The sequence below is a fragment of the Haliotis asinina genome, chromosome 6 (assembly GCF_037392515.1).
Source record: "Haliotis asinina isolate JCU_RB_2024 chromosome 6, JCU_Hal_asi_v2, whole genome shotgun sequence".
Taxonomy (NCBI): Eukaryota; Metazoa; Mollusca; class Gastropoda; order Lepetellida; family Haliotidae; genus Haliotis; species Haliotis asinina.
Genome location: NC_090285.1, coordinates 48,768,175 through 48,787,209, shown reverse-complemented (window position 1 = coordinate 48,787,209; position 19,035 = coordinate 48,768,175). Strand labels below are relative to the sequence as shown.

General features: G+C 39.0%; 1 protein-coding gene across 1 annotated transcript; it reads left to right on the top strand.

Annotated features, from left to right (window-relative positions):
• Positions 1-7,329: 7,329 nt before the first annotated feature.
• LOC137287244 (betaine--homocysteine S-methyltransferase 1-like) lies at positions 7,330-13,143 on the top strand. The gene is made up of 7 exons (XM_067819471.1): positions 7,330-7,439; positions 8,272-8,462; positions 8,982-9,176; positions 10,390-10,501; positions 10,953-11,131; positions 11,941-12,022; positions 12,543-13,143. The coding sequence occupies exons 1-7, from the start codon at positions 7,427-7,429 to the stop codon at positions 12,821-12,823; spliced, it is 1,053 nt and encodes a 350-aa protein (XP_067675572.1). The 5' UTR covers positions 7,330-7,426; the 3' UTR covers positions 12,824-13,143.
• Positions 13,144-19,035: the final 5,892 nt, after the last annotated feature.

Here is a 19,035-nt window from a genome sequence, read left to right as displayed (position 1 = left end):
TAAAATGATTGCCGTATTCAAAAGTGTTGTTTCAGGAACAAGTTCTGAAACGAACCCTTGTGTTCATGTCCCGCACGAAAGCAAAATCAATACCATTCTCTAATCCCCTGTGTAATTAAGTTAACTCGACCTGTCGTTTTACCTTCAGGGTCAAGAGTAGACCAGAGTCGCTCATGCCAAGCTGAACAAACTGTAGCTGTTTGATAATGTGTTAAAATCGAAGTAGATTCAAATGGTTCTTCTGTTAAAGACATTTAGAACGAAATCAGCTACATGCACAATGAACATTCCACCGTCATTGTTCTTGTTTCTAATCAATGAAATAGACAGCTGTATGCAACATGATTAGCTGTTTATCTCGAAGGCATAAGACATAGCATGATATATCGGGCAGGCCAGTGTCTGCTGTTATTAGCATTTTGTAATGGAAAATATGCATGTTCAAAACCTGATAACGCCGAGATTCGTGATGATCTTGATAGAATTATAAATGATCTTGTTCAAAACATGCTTGTCGTAAGATGATCGATTATTTACAGACAGCCGCCATAAACCGACCAAAAACACAGGAGAAAACAATAGTGCTGTGAACCCATTTACTGTTATTCGTCAATGTTCCACAGAATTTTGCTTACAGCAAAACTGAATTCATTTGAAAACAAAACCAATAAAGGCAAACAGTCAGGTCACTAGTGCACATTCACGTACATACATACATCTACGAATAATCAAACCATACAAGCATCTCAGGTGCAGAATGTACACAGTGAGATGCACATACAAAGACGAAGCATACATACATACATACATACATACATACATACATACATACATACATACATACATACATACATACATACATACATACATACATACATACATACATACACACATACAAGAACGAACGTACACACAGCTGCAGGCAAAATCACATGCCCCCTCCCTCCTCATCAGCCCCTGCTCCCTCTCTCTCTCACACAAACACACACGCACACAAACACACACACATGACCATACAAACACATGCAGTCGTATTTAAATAGACACATTAACATGGGCGTTAACACACGCAGAAATGAAGAAGATATACACACTCACACAGGCACACACATACACATAGACAAACACAGAGAGACATAAACACACCACACATATTCTTGCACGCGGACACACAATGTCACAAAGATACATATACGTGTAGATTATACACAGACACCTTGATATCCACACTCACACATGTTGAGACACGCGGACACATAGACGCAGACACAGACACAGGTACTGAGGTAGGCATGCACAGAGCTACAGGCACACATAGGCGAACAAAGACAGATGCACCACAGCAGACATAAACACATGAACACGGAGAGATAGACAAACACACTGTGTTACCTACACACAAACGATTCGATCCGGTACAATATCACAATAAGCAACCACTGGCATGATGCACACACACTTACATACATATGCAAGGTAAGTTTATGAAGGTAATCGCGGCCCATTCGACTCACCCCCTCATACCCATACCAGACACACAAATAAACCACCGCGCGTCCACACACGCGCAAGCACCACACACAACACATCACACACCGCACATACAATACACACCCACACCAGACAAACAAATACACGCCCACACCGTTTATACAAATATAAACCAACACCATATATACAAATACATACCCACATCAGACATACAAATACACACCCACATCAGACATACAAACACACACCCACACTATACATACAATTACACACAAGCATCACACATACAAATGCACACCCACACGATACATACAAATACACACCCACATCACACATACAAATACACACCCGCACCACACGTACAAATACACACCCGCACCACACGTACAAATACACACCCGCACACCCACACCTTACATACAAATGCACACCCACACTACACATGCAAAAACATCCCCGCACATCCACACCACCACCATTCAGACACGAACAAACAAAATAATTACTTCGATAATCCTAACCAACCGTCAGAGGTTTTTACAGCATCATTAATTATAAGTCATGTATTTCTGACTTTACAAACATATACAAACATGCACTGTATTGAGTGTGTCTGTGAATGAATGAGTCGCAGTAATGCACTTAAAATGTCATCACAGAGAAACATGTTTATCTTTGTCTTATCATGCCAGGTGATGCAAGTAAGGGCTGGTTCTAACTGCCCGATACAGACCGTTCCCGCAATTACTCAGATAAGCGTTGTTTATATCAACCTACAGCCGCTCACTCGCTCTCCAACGTCTACTCGAAGGTTGAGTAGCAGGTAAAAACGTGTCAGGTCAATTCTCAGGTTAATTCTTAAGAAGGCGCGAGTTAGTTCCCTCGCATACAGTGAGTGATGTGAGCTAAGAAGAGAATCTGATGGCTATAGATTTTATGCTGATATATCTTTATCGTTCGTTCGGTCGTGTTGTATGTGTGTATGTGTGTATATGTGTATGTATGTATGTATGTATGTATGTATGTATGTATGTATGTATGTATGTATGTATGTATGTATGTATGTATGTATGTATGTATGTATGTATGTATGTATGTATGCAGCGATGGATGCATGTATGTGGAGATGGATGGAAGCATGCATGCATGTATGTATTCATGTATGATGTCTCACAGAAATATATTTCACTTTCATGCGAACAAAAGTATTGTTGTAAATGTATATATATATATAATAGTCTTCCTCAATTGTACAAGAACATCTTGTGCTTTTACTAATATCACATAAGGTGAGACTTAATTAAAGGTATAAGATGAGACTTAATTAAACTGTCTGTCTATCTCTCTGTATTTGTGTCGGTAAACCATGATGAATATAATAAAGAGGAGTTACTCTAAAGACTATCCCTTATGGGAACGCAAAGCGACGTGTGAATGGCGCAAATCGTCACATCCATCAATATACCGATGTTTTGTTTTGCACAGGCACACCTGCACTAACGCGAGCGCGCGCACACACGTGCGTAAACAAATGTGTCACTGTGTGTGGGTGTGTGGATGTGTGGGTGGGTGGATGTGTGGGTGTGTGGATGAGTGGGTGTGTGGATGTGTGGGTGTGTGGATGTGTGGATGAGTGGGTGTGTGGATGTGTGGATGTGTGGGTGTGTGGGTGTGTGGGTGTGTGGGTGTGTGGATGTGTGGGTGTGTGGATGAGTGGGTGTGTGGATGAGTGGGTGTGTGGATGTGTGGGTGTGTGGGCGTGTGGGCGTGTGGGCGTGTGGGCGTGGGTGAGTGGGTGTGTGGGTGTGTGGATGTGTGGATGTGTGGATGAGTGTGTGTGTGGATGAGTGTGTGTGTGGATGTGTGGGTGTGTGGGTGTGTGGGTGAGTGGGTGTGTGGATGTGTGGGAGTGTGGGCGTGTGGGCGTGTGGGCGTGTGGGCGTGTGGGCGTGTGGATGTGTGGGTGTGTGGATGTGTGGGTGTGTGGATGTGTGGGTGTGTGGGTGTGTGTGGGTGTGGATGTGTGAGTGTGTGGGTGTGCGGGTGTGTTGGTGTGTGGGTGTGTTGTTGTGGATTAAAATAAATGATTGTTTCCGCTTCAGTCAGGCCTCTAATGAATTTGTTTTAGGAACTGGAACCTAGCTGAACGGCAACATCCGCCACGGTGACGAAAATATGTTTACATTGTATTTGTGTCAATATTTGTTTTGCGTCTGCTGCCCTTTGTAAACAAAATGCCCAACTCAATATATATGGTAAGAGCATCCTGCCAATGTCATAAAAGTAATATTTCACACCAATCTACCATCTACCAGCAGTGAAAAAAGGAAGGGCAGTATTGTCACAGAGTAGGAATATTGGCAATATTGGCAGTGGTTGCTCTATGCAGCAGGTGCAATGACAAAATTGACCGTTTTGTGTCGTTGTGTGCGGACTCAATGGCGAGATGGCCAACCAGTACTTATGACTGCCACGTGTTCAGGAGTAGTAATACGCAGTAATGTATGACCACATTTCACCGGGCGATTCGTTCAAATTAATAACGTGATGTATTAATAGAGTTTAATGTTGCTATTAGATAACGAATCAATGCTGTAACCGGATCCTTGTCACGATATAATTAGAAATCACAGTTATGAATAAACAAACGATACACTGCTTGGTACGCACGTCAATGGATGCAGAAGAAAAAGTTAGTTTTTGGTGAATGAGACAAGTCATAGTGTCCATATTTCATGACAACGTATGTAAAGCCGCTTGTATAATAAGAGTGATTCATTAAAATTAAAACTTTAATGCGACGTCAGGTTTTATTGTTGCTATTAGCTGAGGAGAGTATGCTGTGACTGGATAAAGGTCTTGATGGAATCCACCGTCAAGTATTGGATTTTATTTTCGGAACATTAGTTCATAAAAGAAGCCATGCTGTCGGGTGAGAAAATATGTGATGGAACAAGAATCCACTAGAAAATCTTTCTACATGTGAAATCACGGTACACAAAAGCTGATTTCCTGAAGTTTCAAATATTATGTGTATTCTCAGGGTGGGGGTGGGGCGTGTGTATGTATGCCCCGATGTACATATAAGATGAGTCCAGATATTTCTTCTTACCAAACTTCCCTCATATCTCTACAAGATCTTTCTCCGTTTAACAGTTCTTCAGATGGTTAATGAAAACTGAGTGTCGTCATAGGCGACGCACAACTGTAAAAGATATGACATCATCATGAGCGTGATGTTACGGTAAGTGACAATAGCGGGAGACGAAAAAAGCAGCCATGGATAACAGTAGGGATGCGTTTGTGAGGTCATCGTGGTTTTGACGTAATAATTAGAAGGAGCTTAGGAGCTTAGGTTCAAACAGCTTTGTGAACACTTGTTCTTTTTCCATCCTCATTTGTTTGTCATTGTTAAACAATTGATAACATGGAGAGATAATAAACTGGCCAGTTAAGCATTCATGATTGTGTTTGCTTATATTTATACATCGCTCATTAGGATCTCAGATTTGCTGTCTTTGTGTACAGTGACCAGATCCTTTACCTACAAAATCCAGTTTCTCCAGTAAAATGTTACATCCCGGTTTGATTTGTACTCTGAATCCTGTGTCTATCTAAATCTTCACAAGATACAAACACTGTCAGTGTAACAAAATGTCACACAGCTAGATGTGGAACTTGTTCAGCCATAACCGAATACTGCAAATTTACATATTGTGATGACAAACTATTTACTGTGAAAACCAAAATGAACTGCAGCAGCAAAACTGTTATGTATATGTTTTAACATGTGCGGGATGTGGGGAACATTGTATTGGATAAACTGGATTGCAACTAAAGGATGTGTGTGTGTGTGTGTGTGTGTGTGTGTGTGTGTGTGTGTGTGTGTGTGTGTGTGTGTGTGTGTGTGTGTGTGTGTGTATGTGTTTGTGTGTGATAGACAGGCAGGAATAATTTCGAAACTACTAAACGTGAATATACACACTGAACAATAACACGCATGTAATACTTTCTCCCTCTAGTTTCCGGTCAGAGGAAGTATTTCTAACCTGTACAACACGAGAATGTTCAGACTGAACAATAATACTTTTTCCTGCTGCTATTTTCACTATCTCGTGTGACCCTTCATTCAAACAGTAAGGGCTTTCATTTCGATCAATTATAACCAAAATGTCAAACAGCAGCTAAAAAGTGAATCAATAACATATTCCAACCAAGCAATTAAAATATACCGATATATTTTTCTGTTTTAATATTACTTTTGTAATTATATCACGAACACGAAACATCTGAAAACATGGAACTGAATGTTCCTCTGTAATGACGGTACACCTTGACTAAATTAAAATGTTATTGCAATGTTACATGAAAAAGTAATCTCAAGTGCCACAAGTGATAGCGCAGCGATAGCAACTCTGGTAAGAACCAGTCTAACTGTTCAGGTCAAAGGTCACGAGATATAGACCCTGATTTCATCCATTAAAAAATCGAGCATTGCGTCGAATCATGGGGCATTACGAACTGAACTTGTTTATGTGGCACTCTGCCCTGTGAAGATGAAAGGGTGTCAGATGTAATCATCATGTTAATTTTTTTACCTATATATTACATGACTGCAGCTGTTTATACAGAATCACGAGTCCTAATGAATTGTGTCAGTGCATGTGTCATAAGCGTGCCGGCTCGAACGTTGATAAGTGAACCAGGGCTTTGTACGAATGAGACATCTTCGTGCTGCATGTTGTCGCAAATATAAAGTTGTTAAAAATATTCAGTCTCACCAGCAGGAAAAACAATACAATTGATGCAAAGGACAAAATAACTGTTAAACTGTTAAATGTGGACTACAGAGAATCAACGATGACATCAGGTGTTTTCGAAAATGTGTGTTACTGTATGTCAGGTACGATCGTGTTTGCGTGAAGATTGGTTCTAGAAACGGAAGGTTTGATCACTTTTAAAATAAATAAATAATGATGTGTGTACTGACATTGCCCTACCACCCACATACAAAGCCTATGCTTAAAACGCTAACAATATTAACCAGGACAACTATATTATCAGTTAACATACCACCAGGTACCTAGTCATTGCTGACAGAACAGGGTAGCTTTGAGATGAAGATAGAGGGCCGTCAGACACCTATAAGCCTCATGCCATCTTACCTGGTGTCATCTGGAACATACATCACATAAATAATAGCGACAGAGCACCTTCTCACATCCATGTGAAACCTATGCTTAAGGTGGATAGTGATCAGAGTCGCCAGTACAATTGTGAATATATCATGGACGTTTGGTTATGACAATCACAATAAAATGGAGTTAATAACAGGTGCCCGCGAAAAGGTGGGGGCATTCTGACCGAGCGGCCTAAAAACATCACGTAAGTATGGTGCAAAATAAAATAAGGAATCACATAAGTGAAGCGTCATTTGTCACGATGCAATCTACCTTTCGACACATTCAAGCATACTTTAGTGACTCGATAAGAATGAATTTTTTTCTGCGAATATATGCAAGAACTTGATATTTAAATCTTCGTGTAGATGTCCCCAGCATTCCCTGTAACCAAGTTATCAATCTACTCGATAATATTTTGGCGTTCGCATGTATTTCATGTTTTATTCTTCATTCATCGCAATAAACATCATTATGTCATATCAGCATCCACTGCGTATGAGAATAATGTCACTCTGTACCGATGTGAGCCTCCCAGGTTTTAGACTGATATTATCTGACAGCGAATGTAAATGCGCTATACCCGATTGGTTAAATGGAACCTGACTGATCCGGATAGCATTGCTGAAACGCAGATGGCATGAACAGCCCCGCCTCCATCAGGTTGTTTGAGTGACATGCATGGTGTGTATATAAGTGGAGCCAGGGTTGTTATAACCTTCATCTGACCAACGTGTGAAGGTTCACTCACAACAATGTCGAAGAAAGGTAAGCAAAAATTCGCTCGTGTAAATAGCATAATTGTAATAGAAATACTGGTGCACAAAACATGCGCTCTATAGACTTTTCCTTAATCATAAGAGATTTAAAAGCAGAGTACATTGTCTGACTGTGACTTCATCAGAGGCATGTGCTCATCAAATCATTATCAACCAGTACTAATTCTGGTTTCAGAGTAAAGATTTTCCCAAAGCGTGATTTGAACGCTGTTAAATTGTCATATTTATCTGTTAATATATTATCATCATTATTATCATGATTACCTTAATCTGAAATGTTTGTATAGAGTCCAAATATCTCGCTTAGTTCAGTTGCTCAAAGGTCGTGCGTTCCTCCCTCGATCATTGGATGTCAATCTCAAACGGCACATTGTATTACCAACCTCCCTGGGGACTATTCAACTCTAGGCGCACCGCGTTAATGTGGACTGTGTTCACCATTCAAGGCAATGCTATACTTTGTATTAGCAGCTTTAGCGATCAGTGCCTTTTTGTTTTCAGTAACCAACTTTTGGTAAATCAAATGAATACCAACATATACCTTAATGGTACCAGTTCTCCTGATCCTCATGTCTTTGAGTGTAAATGTTCTTCCATAACGCAGAATAGATGATGTTTGCTGCTGAATGACAACACGAACCCTACCACTGACAACTGACATGAGAATACAATGTACCAGATTCATGCGTTGTGTGTTGCCATTTATATTTCATTTTATCTCTGACAAGTATGCTGACTACATGTTTGTCAATGAAGAATGTTTGCATATCATGATAGATAACATATCATGAACTTACAAGGGAAATTTGTTTTGTTTCAAGGTTTTTTGGAGCGTTTGGAGAATGGCGGTGATGTCATCATGGCCGAAGGGTTTGTGTTTGAGTTTGAGAGGAGGGGCTACCTCTCTGCAGGACCGTGGGTTCCAGAGGTGGTTCTAGACTATCCGCACCTTGTCAAGAGTCTGAGTGAGGAGTTCGTCCACGCTGGAAGTGAAGTCGTTCTAGCTTTTACTGTAAGTTGTTTTTTGATTATTATATAATATAATACAATACACACATACATGTAATATACAAATGTTCCTAAAAGGATTATGACATTTACCTTGAAATATAAATGATAGTTCATTAATGGATTTCTGTTATTTCCAATTTCAACGTTGTCACTTTCCACTTTATCAAATATCGTAAAAGAATATTTTCTGCATTTAGAACACAGTGAGTGAGTTTACTTTTACGCAACTTCTAGCAGTATTACACCAATATCATGACGGGAAACAGCAGAAGCGGGTTTCACACATTGTCCCCTATGTGGGGAATTGAACCCGGGTCTTTGGCGTGACGAGCGAGCGCTTTAACCACTAACCGCTTTTAATACGTGGCTACCCGACGTACCACTAATTACACAAAGTGGTCTTATGAAAGTAAGAAACCTTTTCTCTCGTTTTCACACTGACAGGCTATTGACAAAAGATATGTTGCTGCTCGTATGCATCATGTATTTTTTATTTCTGATTAACTATTAATGGCTTCAGTACTATGGGCACCGGGAGAAGCTGAAGCTGGTCGGCAAGGAACATCTCCTGGAGAGGCTGAACAAGAAAGCTCTAGAAATTGCCAAGGAAGTTGCTGACGAGTCGGGGGGTCTGTTGGCAGGGAACATCTGCAACACCACTAGGTACAGGCAAAACAAGCAGGAACATATTGAACAGACCGAGGCCATATTTAAGGTTTGTAGACCCTTTGTATCAAGTACGACTGGTTTTAATTACTGAACTCGTTGTTCGTCTCGCAGTATGGTTGATATAATGGAGCTGAATAGAGCTGCGTCGTCCTACTACTCCTCTTTCTCCTCCTCCTACTGCTGCTGCTGCTCCTGCTGCTACTACTAGAACAACGACTATCATCACAACCACCACCACCCCACCACTACTACCACTACCATTACTACTACTTTTAGTACGACCACATCTGCACCCACTACTAAAACTCTGCAACTACTACTACTACTACTACTACTACTACTACTACTACTACTGCTGCTGCTGCTGCTGCTGCTACAACTTCGACTACAAAATTTAATACTAATACCACTAAATAGGTAACATTTCCAACCTAATCCTTATGTTCATCATAACGAGCTGTCCTCGGATCCATCGAGACAATTCTTCATGAACATCTCGTCATGTCTAAGGTGTGCGCAAGATGGGTGCCAAGAATGCTTCCAGATGAAATGAAGCAAACAAGGGTCACCATAAGCAACTCCATGCTAACCAGATACAAGAAGAATCCAGAGGATTTTCTCTTTAGGCTAGTAACCTGTGATGAAACCTGGCTCCACCACTATGATCCTGAGAGCAAACAAGAATCCATGCGGGTACGAAATCTTGCTGCATCCCCCCTACTCTCCAGACCTGGCACCAAGTGATTACCATCTGTTCCCAGATCTCAAAAAATACCTGCGTGTTCGTAGATTTCAGGATGATAATGAGCTTATTGCTGCTACTGAGGCTTGGTTTGAGGACCAAAATGGCGCCTTCTACAGAGATGGCATCAGCGACTGGCAGAAAAGATGGAACAAGTGTCTTGACTCACAAGGGGACTATGTTGAAAAATAAATGTGGTTCATACCAATATTTTGTGTTTTTCTATGCAAGGCTCAAAACTTATTGACATCCCCTCGTAACTGTGTCTGTCGCAGTCAGTCAAGTAACCAAGTGTCTCTAACAGCAGTTACAAGTTGACGAGAACCAACTCTAGCGTCATGTTTTCACCGTTATCTTACATTTCATATGACCGCCACATGTCACAATGTCATAAAGGTGTCTGTCGTAGTCAGTCAAACAAATCAGGTTGACGATGACAAACTCCAGAGTAGCAATTCGTACGACGACGCACTGGATATTTTGTGTATATTACCATATGGTCATCTTATCACTACAGGAACAGATAGAGTGGGCAGTGGAGTATGATGTGGACCTCATACTTGCTGAAACCTTTGTGGAACTTGGAGAAGCCAAACTTGCTCTCGAGTGCATCCAAAAGTACGGGCAAGGTAATGCTGAAATATGTGTGTTAATTTATCGAGGTTTTTAGTCTAACTTCGAGGTGAGTCTAGAAGAGAAGCCAGTGAGCTATAACATACAGACTTGATATTTACCACAAATCTATTGCCCTGACACTGAAGTAATACCAATTATTTGACTCAAACTGAAGTGACAAAATAGTTAACTTATCTTCTACATGTACGATTTCAGTTGTTACAACACTCGGCGAATTTATTCAGCCGTTGAAAATACACCATGCTCAATCTCAAATACTATGCTGTCACTGCAGTGATTCTAATGTATCAGTCAGGGTCTAGCAATTGAGAGTGAGGGAGTATGTTTTCCAGGAATGTTCCAGAAATGCAGCAGAAATAAATATACATGTATTACATTTATTGGTCATCACCAGTTGTGTGTTAAGTAACTATTATCTAACTCGGAGTATGTGATTATTTACAGGTAAACCGTCAGTTGTCAACATTAACCCCATTGCTTCCGACAAAACACTTGATGGTATACCCTACGCTGAAGCCTGCCGCCAGTTGGAAAAGGCAGGAGCCAACGTTGTTGGCTACAACTGTTGTCGGGGACCCGCTACAACCATACCACTGCTCCGAGAGCTGAGAAAGACATGCAAGGTAATCAGTCAATGAGAGTATATATGGTTGTACACCACTTTTAGCAATAATAGACAGTGTATACCGAAAAATAGGATTCACACATTGTATTCGTGTGAAGAACCGAACCAGGTCGTCGGCGTGACGTTGGTTTAACCGCTAGGCCACCCCCCCTGCCATGTAAGTTCAGTCCACGCAGAACAAGGTAGGACAAGGTACATTTCCTTGCTGCAGTGACAGGCAAGGACAATACTTTCATATTTCCCTGTATTGTTTGGGGTAGAGTCGGAGCGGTGTAGACAAGCTATACTAAGAGTAGCAGAAACAGATGTATTTATGAAACAGAAGCGTCAAAACTCTTTCCACATCGACGTATTTATGAAGCACTATCCAATGTTGATGATATCTGATTTTTATCGTACCTTTTTATCGTGCATTTGGCAGCCGTCATAGACAACTGCAAAGGCTTGTCAATTAGCAGAGACGAACACACAGCGATTGACAACATAATGATATTAGATTAGACGGAGTGATGTTTAGTAAAACATTCTGGTTATAGAACAGGTAAAATCAGAAATGTATGTATTAATAATAGGTTTGTGAAAGGAAATTAATTACTTTGAATTAATCTCCATCGACAGGTGTGCGTATGTCTATAATTGAATTAAGTTCATATTTCAGTTAGGAGATAAACATCATATGTTGGCCAATTTCCGGATGTTATTGAGTATTTGGAGCACGGGAATACATTTGGAACCGACGGCATCAGCTGACCTTGAGGAAAGCAACGGATGTGTTCGTAATGAAATAGTCTTTCTTGTTTTGTTCAGGGTCCGATCGCAGCCTTCCCTGTCACCTACAGGACATGTCCTGACTTTCCTACTATGCAGTCTCTCATTGACCCCTACACAGGTAAGTGTTTTCCACTCGCCTATGTTGATGTGTATTTCTGCATTAAATGGGGAAAATCCTTCAGAGGAGAATTACTTGCTGATACATGCCAATCAATCGGACCTAAAATTGTTTGAGCACACGTAATAATCGATTACCAGTTGTAATCTGCGAGTTCAATAAACAATTTAGATGGCAGTTATGTGATTCTTTAGGATGACCCTTGATCAGTCAATTAATTAGTTTCTTTAATGAAACGATTTTTGCATTTATATTTTCTATAAGTCTTATATTTTATATAGATCCAAATATATCATAACATGTGTCTAAGGCATTTCGCTATCCTATCCTCTGTTACATGCAAGTTGTCCTTTGTTTTAAATGATCGATTCTCCTTGCACTTATCAGCTTATTTCAAGTTCTGCCATATACTTTCAATATTGCTGAGCATGGCATTAAACAATAAACAGAACATAACTGAAGTAATTTCCACACCAGAGCTAATCCCAACTCATTCATTTACACATGATCCTATTTTCAGGCAAGAGGGCCTTCCCAGATTTGTCCTCACAACTGTGCAGTGTTGCGGAGGTGACTGATTTCGCCAAGGAATGCAAAGATATCGGCGTCCAGTTCGTGGGCCTCTGCTGCGGCAACACGCCAGCCATGACGAGAGCCGTCGCCGAGGTCTACGGTCGTCGCCCACCTGCCTCCATGTTCTCTCCAAACATGGAAAAACATTTCATTTTCGGAAAGGACAAGTATTTCCCCGACAACTACTACCTGACCCAGCTTAGACAGGGCATGTCGAAAACGACATGATCGGACAAGACAAGACTGCTTTATACACTGTCCAAAGCTTACATGTCATCCGATGGTCATGTGGTGCGATTATGTAAATATCCAAGAATTCACTTATGCATTCATATATGCATTGACCTTTTTTATTTTGAACAGCTGGTAACGGATTTACTCTCCGTCTGGGAAGTTCATGTATGGTTTCTCAGAATTCTCTAAGACTTCACATTGAAGCTGTAACCTTGCTTTCCTGACGAAAGTAAAGATTGTGAGATTTGTAAGTCTGTTCCAGCTCCGGAGTTGTTCTGTTGTCATGTCTAAATAAAATGGTTTCACAATCAAAACTGTTCTCGTTTCGATGGGTCCTGGCTATGTTTCGTTCATCAACCGTAGATATACAGCATATTCAACATAATATTGTTACTCTGCTGAACAAAAATAACATCAATGATCCAAACATAGCTGGGGATTGAGAAGAGAATTATTCACCAGGTTGTTTAAGTGTCAACCACAAAATGATCAAACCGCCCCAAAGACCAAAAACTCTCCATTTGAGTAAATGTGAACCTCTTTTGAGGCGAGACCGCCTCCTTTGTCCAGTGGACTGAGCGTCCGCCCACAGAAACGTTATCTCGATGGTGCTATTCCCATTTTTATAGCATTATGAAAATGAACCATGGACTGACACACTCGGATTAAGCTGACAGGACCTGTCGCCTGGGACACAGTATGGAAACTTAGTTTTACACCACACTGGGCAATATTCCAGCTACATGGCGGCCGTCTGTAAATAATCGAGTATGTGTGTGTGTGTGTGTGTGTGTGTGTGTGTGTGTGTGTGTGTGTGTATGTATGTATGTATGTATACAATTGTTTCCGCTTCAGTCACGCCTCGGAGACGAAAACATTAATATTGTGTCGATATTTTGTTTTGCACGTGGCAGCTAGCTGTGTGTGAAAAGCGCGCAGCTCAATACATGATAAGGGCATCCTTTCAGTATCATAAAAAGTAACATTTGACACCAATCTACCACCAACCACGAGTGAAAGAAAGGAAGGGCAGTATTGTCACACAGTAGGAATATTGGCAATGTTGGCACTGGTTGCTCTATGCACCAGGTGCAATGACAAAATTGACCGTTTTGAGCTGTGTACGAATTTAATGGCGAGAGGCGTGGATGGGTCTCTCAAAAAGCAAATCAGTCGCATCACACAGAAGCTGACGTATAATCTATCTCTCCAACATAGGATTCCGGCCAGGACTCCAGTTCATCCAAAACAGGTTTTGAATATTAGTATTCAAAAGACTCTCAGAATGCAAATACTTGTACCACCAGAGAACAGGGTTATCATACAACTATTTCTACTCAGTTAGCTGTACATGTTTCTACCTCTAGAACTGATACATTAATCTCTCAGGATACTGAAGCAGACCTACATACTCTCTGCAATAAAACAAAGAAAAATGAAACGATCAAACAATGTACATGGAACATACATGGCCTTCAAGCAAAAGTTAAGTATACTGAATTTATCGATATTTGTCAGCTGTTTGATATATTTTGTTTACTTGAAACAGCGTCCACTGATTCATTAAATGTGCTGCAGACTGCCTTTAATGAATATATCTTTGTTAGCGATGCTAAACGTTCTGGAAACAAAGGACGGTTATCAGGTGGTATTGCTGTCTGTATAAACAAAAATATGTCTTCCTATCTTGAAAGAGTTTACTGACAGTGGGAAAATACTCTATTTTTCAGATGCACAAATGAGCAGTTATCCTTCCACCTGTTCCTGGTATTTGTATACATCCATCCTGAGCACTACTCTCCTGTCTACCACAATGAGGAGTCTTATGGTATAGACAAGTTGCAAGATCAACTTATTCAAATCATGGATGACTTTGGAGATAAATGTAATTTCATTATCAGTGGTGATTACAATAGGTAATGAAATTGATTATGTTATTGGCGATGAAGCAAAATATTTACCTGTCCATCAAGACTATAGATCAGATAACTTCTGTTGGTGTAGAAACTCATGTGATAAAGTCGTTAATAACTTTGGTAGATCCTTGCTGGATATGTGCAAATTGTTAGCTGTCCATATTGTAAATGGACGATTTGACAGTGATAATGTGGGTGATTTTACGTTCGTGTCACACGCTGGGTCTAGTACTGTTGACTATTTAATCATATCTTCTGATTTGTTCGCTGATGTTATTGATTTGTCTGTTCAAAGTAGAACAGAAAGTGGCCATTTGCCAGTGTTATGTTCAACGAAAAGTGTTTTTGTTTCCTGTACACAGAGAGATAATTATGTTGATGAGAAACAAACTCCCATTTTAATTACAACTGGTCCCAAATATCGTTTGTCAAGTGAGCGAATTCCTGATTATATAAGGCACATTTCAAGTAATGAGTCTACACACGTTTACTGAATTCTGTTCTTCATTACAAATTGATTTGGATATTGCCGCTGAAAAGTTATCAGATATACTTATTTCCTGTGGAGAAAAGGCAGGTGCATTATGCTAAAGCCCAAGAAGAGGTATAGAAAAAAAATCAACCGTTGTGGTTTGATACAGAATGTTTACAATTAAAGACTAAGAAGTATTACCTCTTAAACAAATTCAGAACTTTTAGATGTGATGAGAATCTAAAACAAAATACTTGAATGCAAAATCAGAATATAAGAAGACATGTGCTTTAAAGCAAAACATATACAAGATGAAAATGAGTAATGAAATAAATTACGCTACCAAATATGGTGATTGTAAAGAATTCTGGAAAACTCTTAAGAATTATTTGAGGGGCAATTCTAATAAAATTGATGTAGCACCCGAAGTGTGGTACAAATACTTTCAGAACCTAACAGAAACAACAAAGATGAGTGAATTTGATAAATCAGTATCCGAATATTTAGATTATCACTCGTGCGCAGATTGTAATGACTTTCCTTTTACGGATCAACTCCTGTCAGGTAAAATCAGTGAACATGCGATTAAACAAGCACTGAATGAACTTAAGCTTGGCAAAGCTCGTGATATGGATGGAATATCACCCGAATTCCTGAAGAGTATAAGTCAGTTTATAATTCCGTATCTTAAACTACTGTTTAATAAGATTCTGGATACTGGTGTATTTCCATATGTATGGAATATAGGTATGATAATTTCTCTTTATAAGTCTGGAAACAAATTGGAACCCAGCAATTATAGGGGCATATCGATATTAAATGTTACCAGTAAACTATTTTCTGCTATACTTGAAAAACGTATCAGGATACGGCTTGATGTAAATGATTTATTGTAATACATCTATGAAGGTAGTTTCGTATTGTAAGTACTTAGGATTGGTGATATCTTCCAGATTAGTATGGTCTGTTGCGTGTAAGCAGTTAGCAGTCCAAGCATCCAAAGCAATAATGCCCGTGTATAATGTTCAAGCAAAATGACTTTATATCATTTAATTTGGCTTCTTCTATTTTTGATAATAAGATTGCACCCATTCTATTATATGGTTCTCGAATTGGGGGTCTAAAATACCATGACTCAATAGAAAAAATACAAACTTCATATTTTAAGAATACTTAGGTGTCCGTAAATATGTTTCCAACAGAGCAATTCTTGGCGATACAGGCAGATATTCTATCTTTGTTTCAACACAATTAAGAGCAGTCAACTACTGGATAAAGTTATTACGTATGGATGCTTACAGATACCCATATCAATGTTATCGCATGTCAAAACAACTAGATGATAAAGGGGAAAACAGCTGGGTGTCTGATATCAGAAATATTCTTTTTGAGTGTGGGTTGTCTTATGTTTGGATATCACAGGAAGTCTGTTAAAAAAGCTGGTTAATTTAATTTTTAAACAAAGACTAATAGACATATTTTTTCCAAGATTGGCATGCATATGTATTTCATCTAAATATGTCTCCCATTATGCTTTTGTAAAATCGTTACTAGAGCCAGAAAAGTATTTTACTGTATTGCATGACAAATCTTTGAGAAGAGCTTTCTGTAAACTCAGAATTTCCTTGCACGATTTACGTGTTCAGTGTGAACGTAAATGTGAAAATTTTATTGTGTAAAATGTAATAGCAATGAGGTCGAGGATGAATATCATGTGTTATTTGTGTGCAAGCACTACCGAGACCTGCGGAATAAATATCTCCCACACTTATGTACAGGGTATAAGGATAAACATTCTATGATACGTCTATTAAATTCTGAAAATGAAGATGTTATTATCTCCGTTGCACGTTTTCTGAAAAATGTGTTTATTTTTAGAGGTAAAAGGTGATACGTATGCAAATTTTGAAAACAAAATATGTAACTGTACTATACGCCGTTTGGCCTAAAATGCTGAATAAACTGTCTGTCTAACTGTCTGCTAATGGCGAGATGGCCTGTCAGGACGCATGACGCTTTGGGTATTAAATTCAAACCAGATTTGAATGACTTATGGGTAATCAACACACGAAAACGACTTGAAGAAATTGATACTATAGATTACAAGCAACGTGGAGAAAAAGATATTTGACACTGTAACATTGGCTCTTTCGAAACTGGTTCACATTTTCAATTTTTAGCCTAACCCAACTGATGAATTTACCACTTTCCTAGAGAGACTATTTTTCAGATATATTTGGAATGACAAAACATGAAAAAAGTATACGGAGCACCTTGAAAAAAGATTATACAGAAGTGGATTAAGCATGACATATGTTAAAACCTTTATTAATGATATGAAATTACCTACATTCAAATTGTATTTTAGAAAAAAACAAATATGCATAATCCATAGAATTTCCATTAAATGATATCTTAAAATATGTAGCAAACTGACAGAATATTGTTAAAATTGAAAATTCTTTTTGGAAAGATGCTTTGTTGGCATGGAAAATATACTTTAATAAAAATATCATACAAACAGACAATATTTAAGGAACTTTATCATAACCCCTATGATTAAATGATAATTTCGAAAACCAAAATCACTTTATTAGGCATTTGACTGATATATAATTTTAACAATTAAGGACCTTTGTAATGAAGATGGTTTGATGTCTTTTGAAGATATGAAGCTCAAATTTGATACTAGAGGTGCATATATGGATCTTAGATATGTTTTGTATATCATACGTGAATCAAGGACCATAAAACAATGCGGAACTATATATAACAATGACATGGATAATAGTTTTATAGATATAGATTTTATGGATTTGATATAGGGTCCAAGATTATTTATGATATACTCTTATCTGACAATGCTAAAACTCATATCTGAGTAAGAATGAGAAAAGGTATTTTATGACATTGATATTGCATGGCATAAGATTTTTAACAGTTGCAAAAAATTGTGGAACATATGAAACGTCTAGGTTTTCAATTTAAATGCTTGCACAAAATTATTTACACAATGAAAGTGTTTTTGAAAATGAAAGGTGTTGATGATACAGCTTTTGTTATGTGGACAGTGAAACTCCATGTCATGTATATTGGGAATGTAACGTAATCCAAACCATCTGGAAAGAACTTGACTATTGGATAATCCAAAACATACAGGAATTTGAAATAACAAGGACATGGGTTTGGAAGATTGGGAAATAAGCCGTTGCTAAATCATATAACTCACTCTCTCTAGCTACCTCTCTCTCTCTCTCTCTCTCTCTCTCTCTCTCTCTCTCTCTCTCTCTCTCACACACACACACACACACACACACACACTTTACGTTTACACCAAAAACGTACTTGGCATACTAAGCATAATGAGGAAAGCAGCACATCTCGCCACGAACTACTAAATTTGCCTGATGATAAACTGCATTAATACAACCATACTGCAGTGCTTACCAAATAGGGGTTCCATATGAAAGAATGGGCTGAACAAGATCATCACATAACTTATTGTAAACTTTATAATGCATACCATCAACTGCCTTAAACTTACAAAAATCATATCCAAAGCTGTTTTAGCAGACTTAGCTATTTCTTCAGCAGTAAAATGTAAATCAAGATTCTCATGAAGCCATAGACCCAAGTATTCGCAAGTGCAACAGCAAGGAATGATCTCCCTGTCCAATGAAAATACAAACTCTGAGCGTTTACCAGAAACAAGAACTGTAATGTACCACTTCAGTTTTATTAACATTAACTAAGATCCGCCAATGTGAACACCACCCAGCAACACAATCTAGCTTCCCATCATCAAGACTGCTCATCAG

Excerpts from the sequence above, each read along its gene's own strand:
- LOC137287244 (XM_067819471.1), top strand. Across the intron at positions 9,177-10,389 it reads AGACCGAGGCCATATTTAAG|GAACAGATAGAGTGGGCAGT; the intron begins GTTTGTAGACCC and ends TTATCACTACAG. Across the intron at positions 10,502-10,952 it reads CATCCAAAAGTACGGGCAAG|GTAAACCGTCAGTTGTCAAC; the intron begins GTAATGCTGAAA and ends GATTATTTACAG.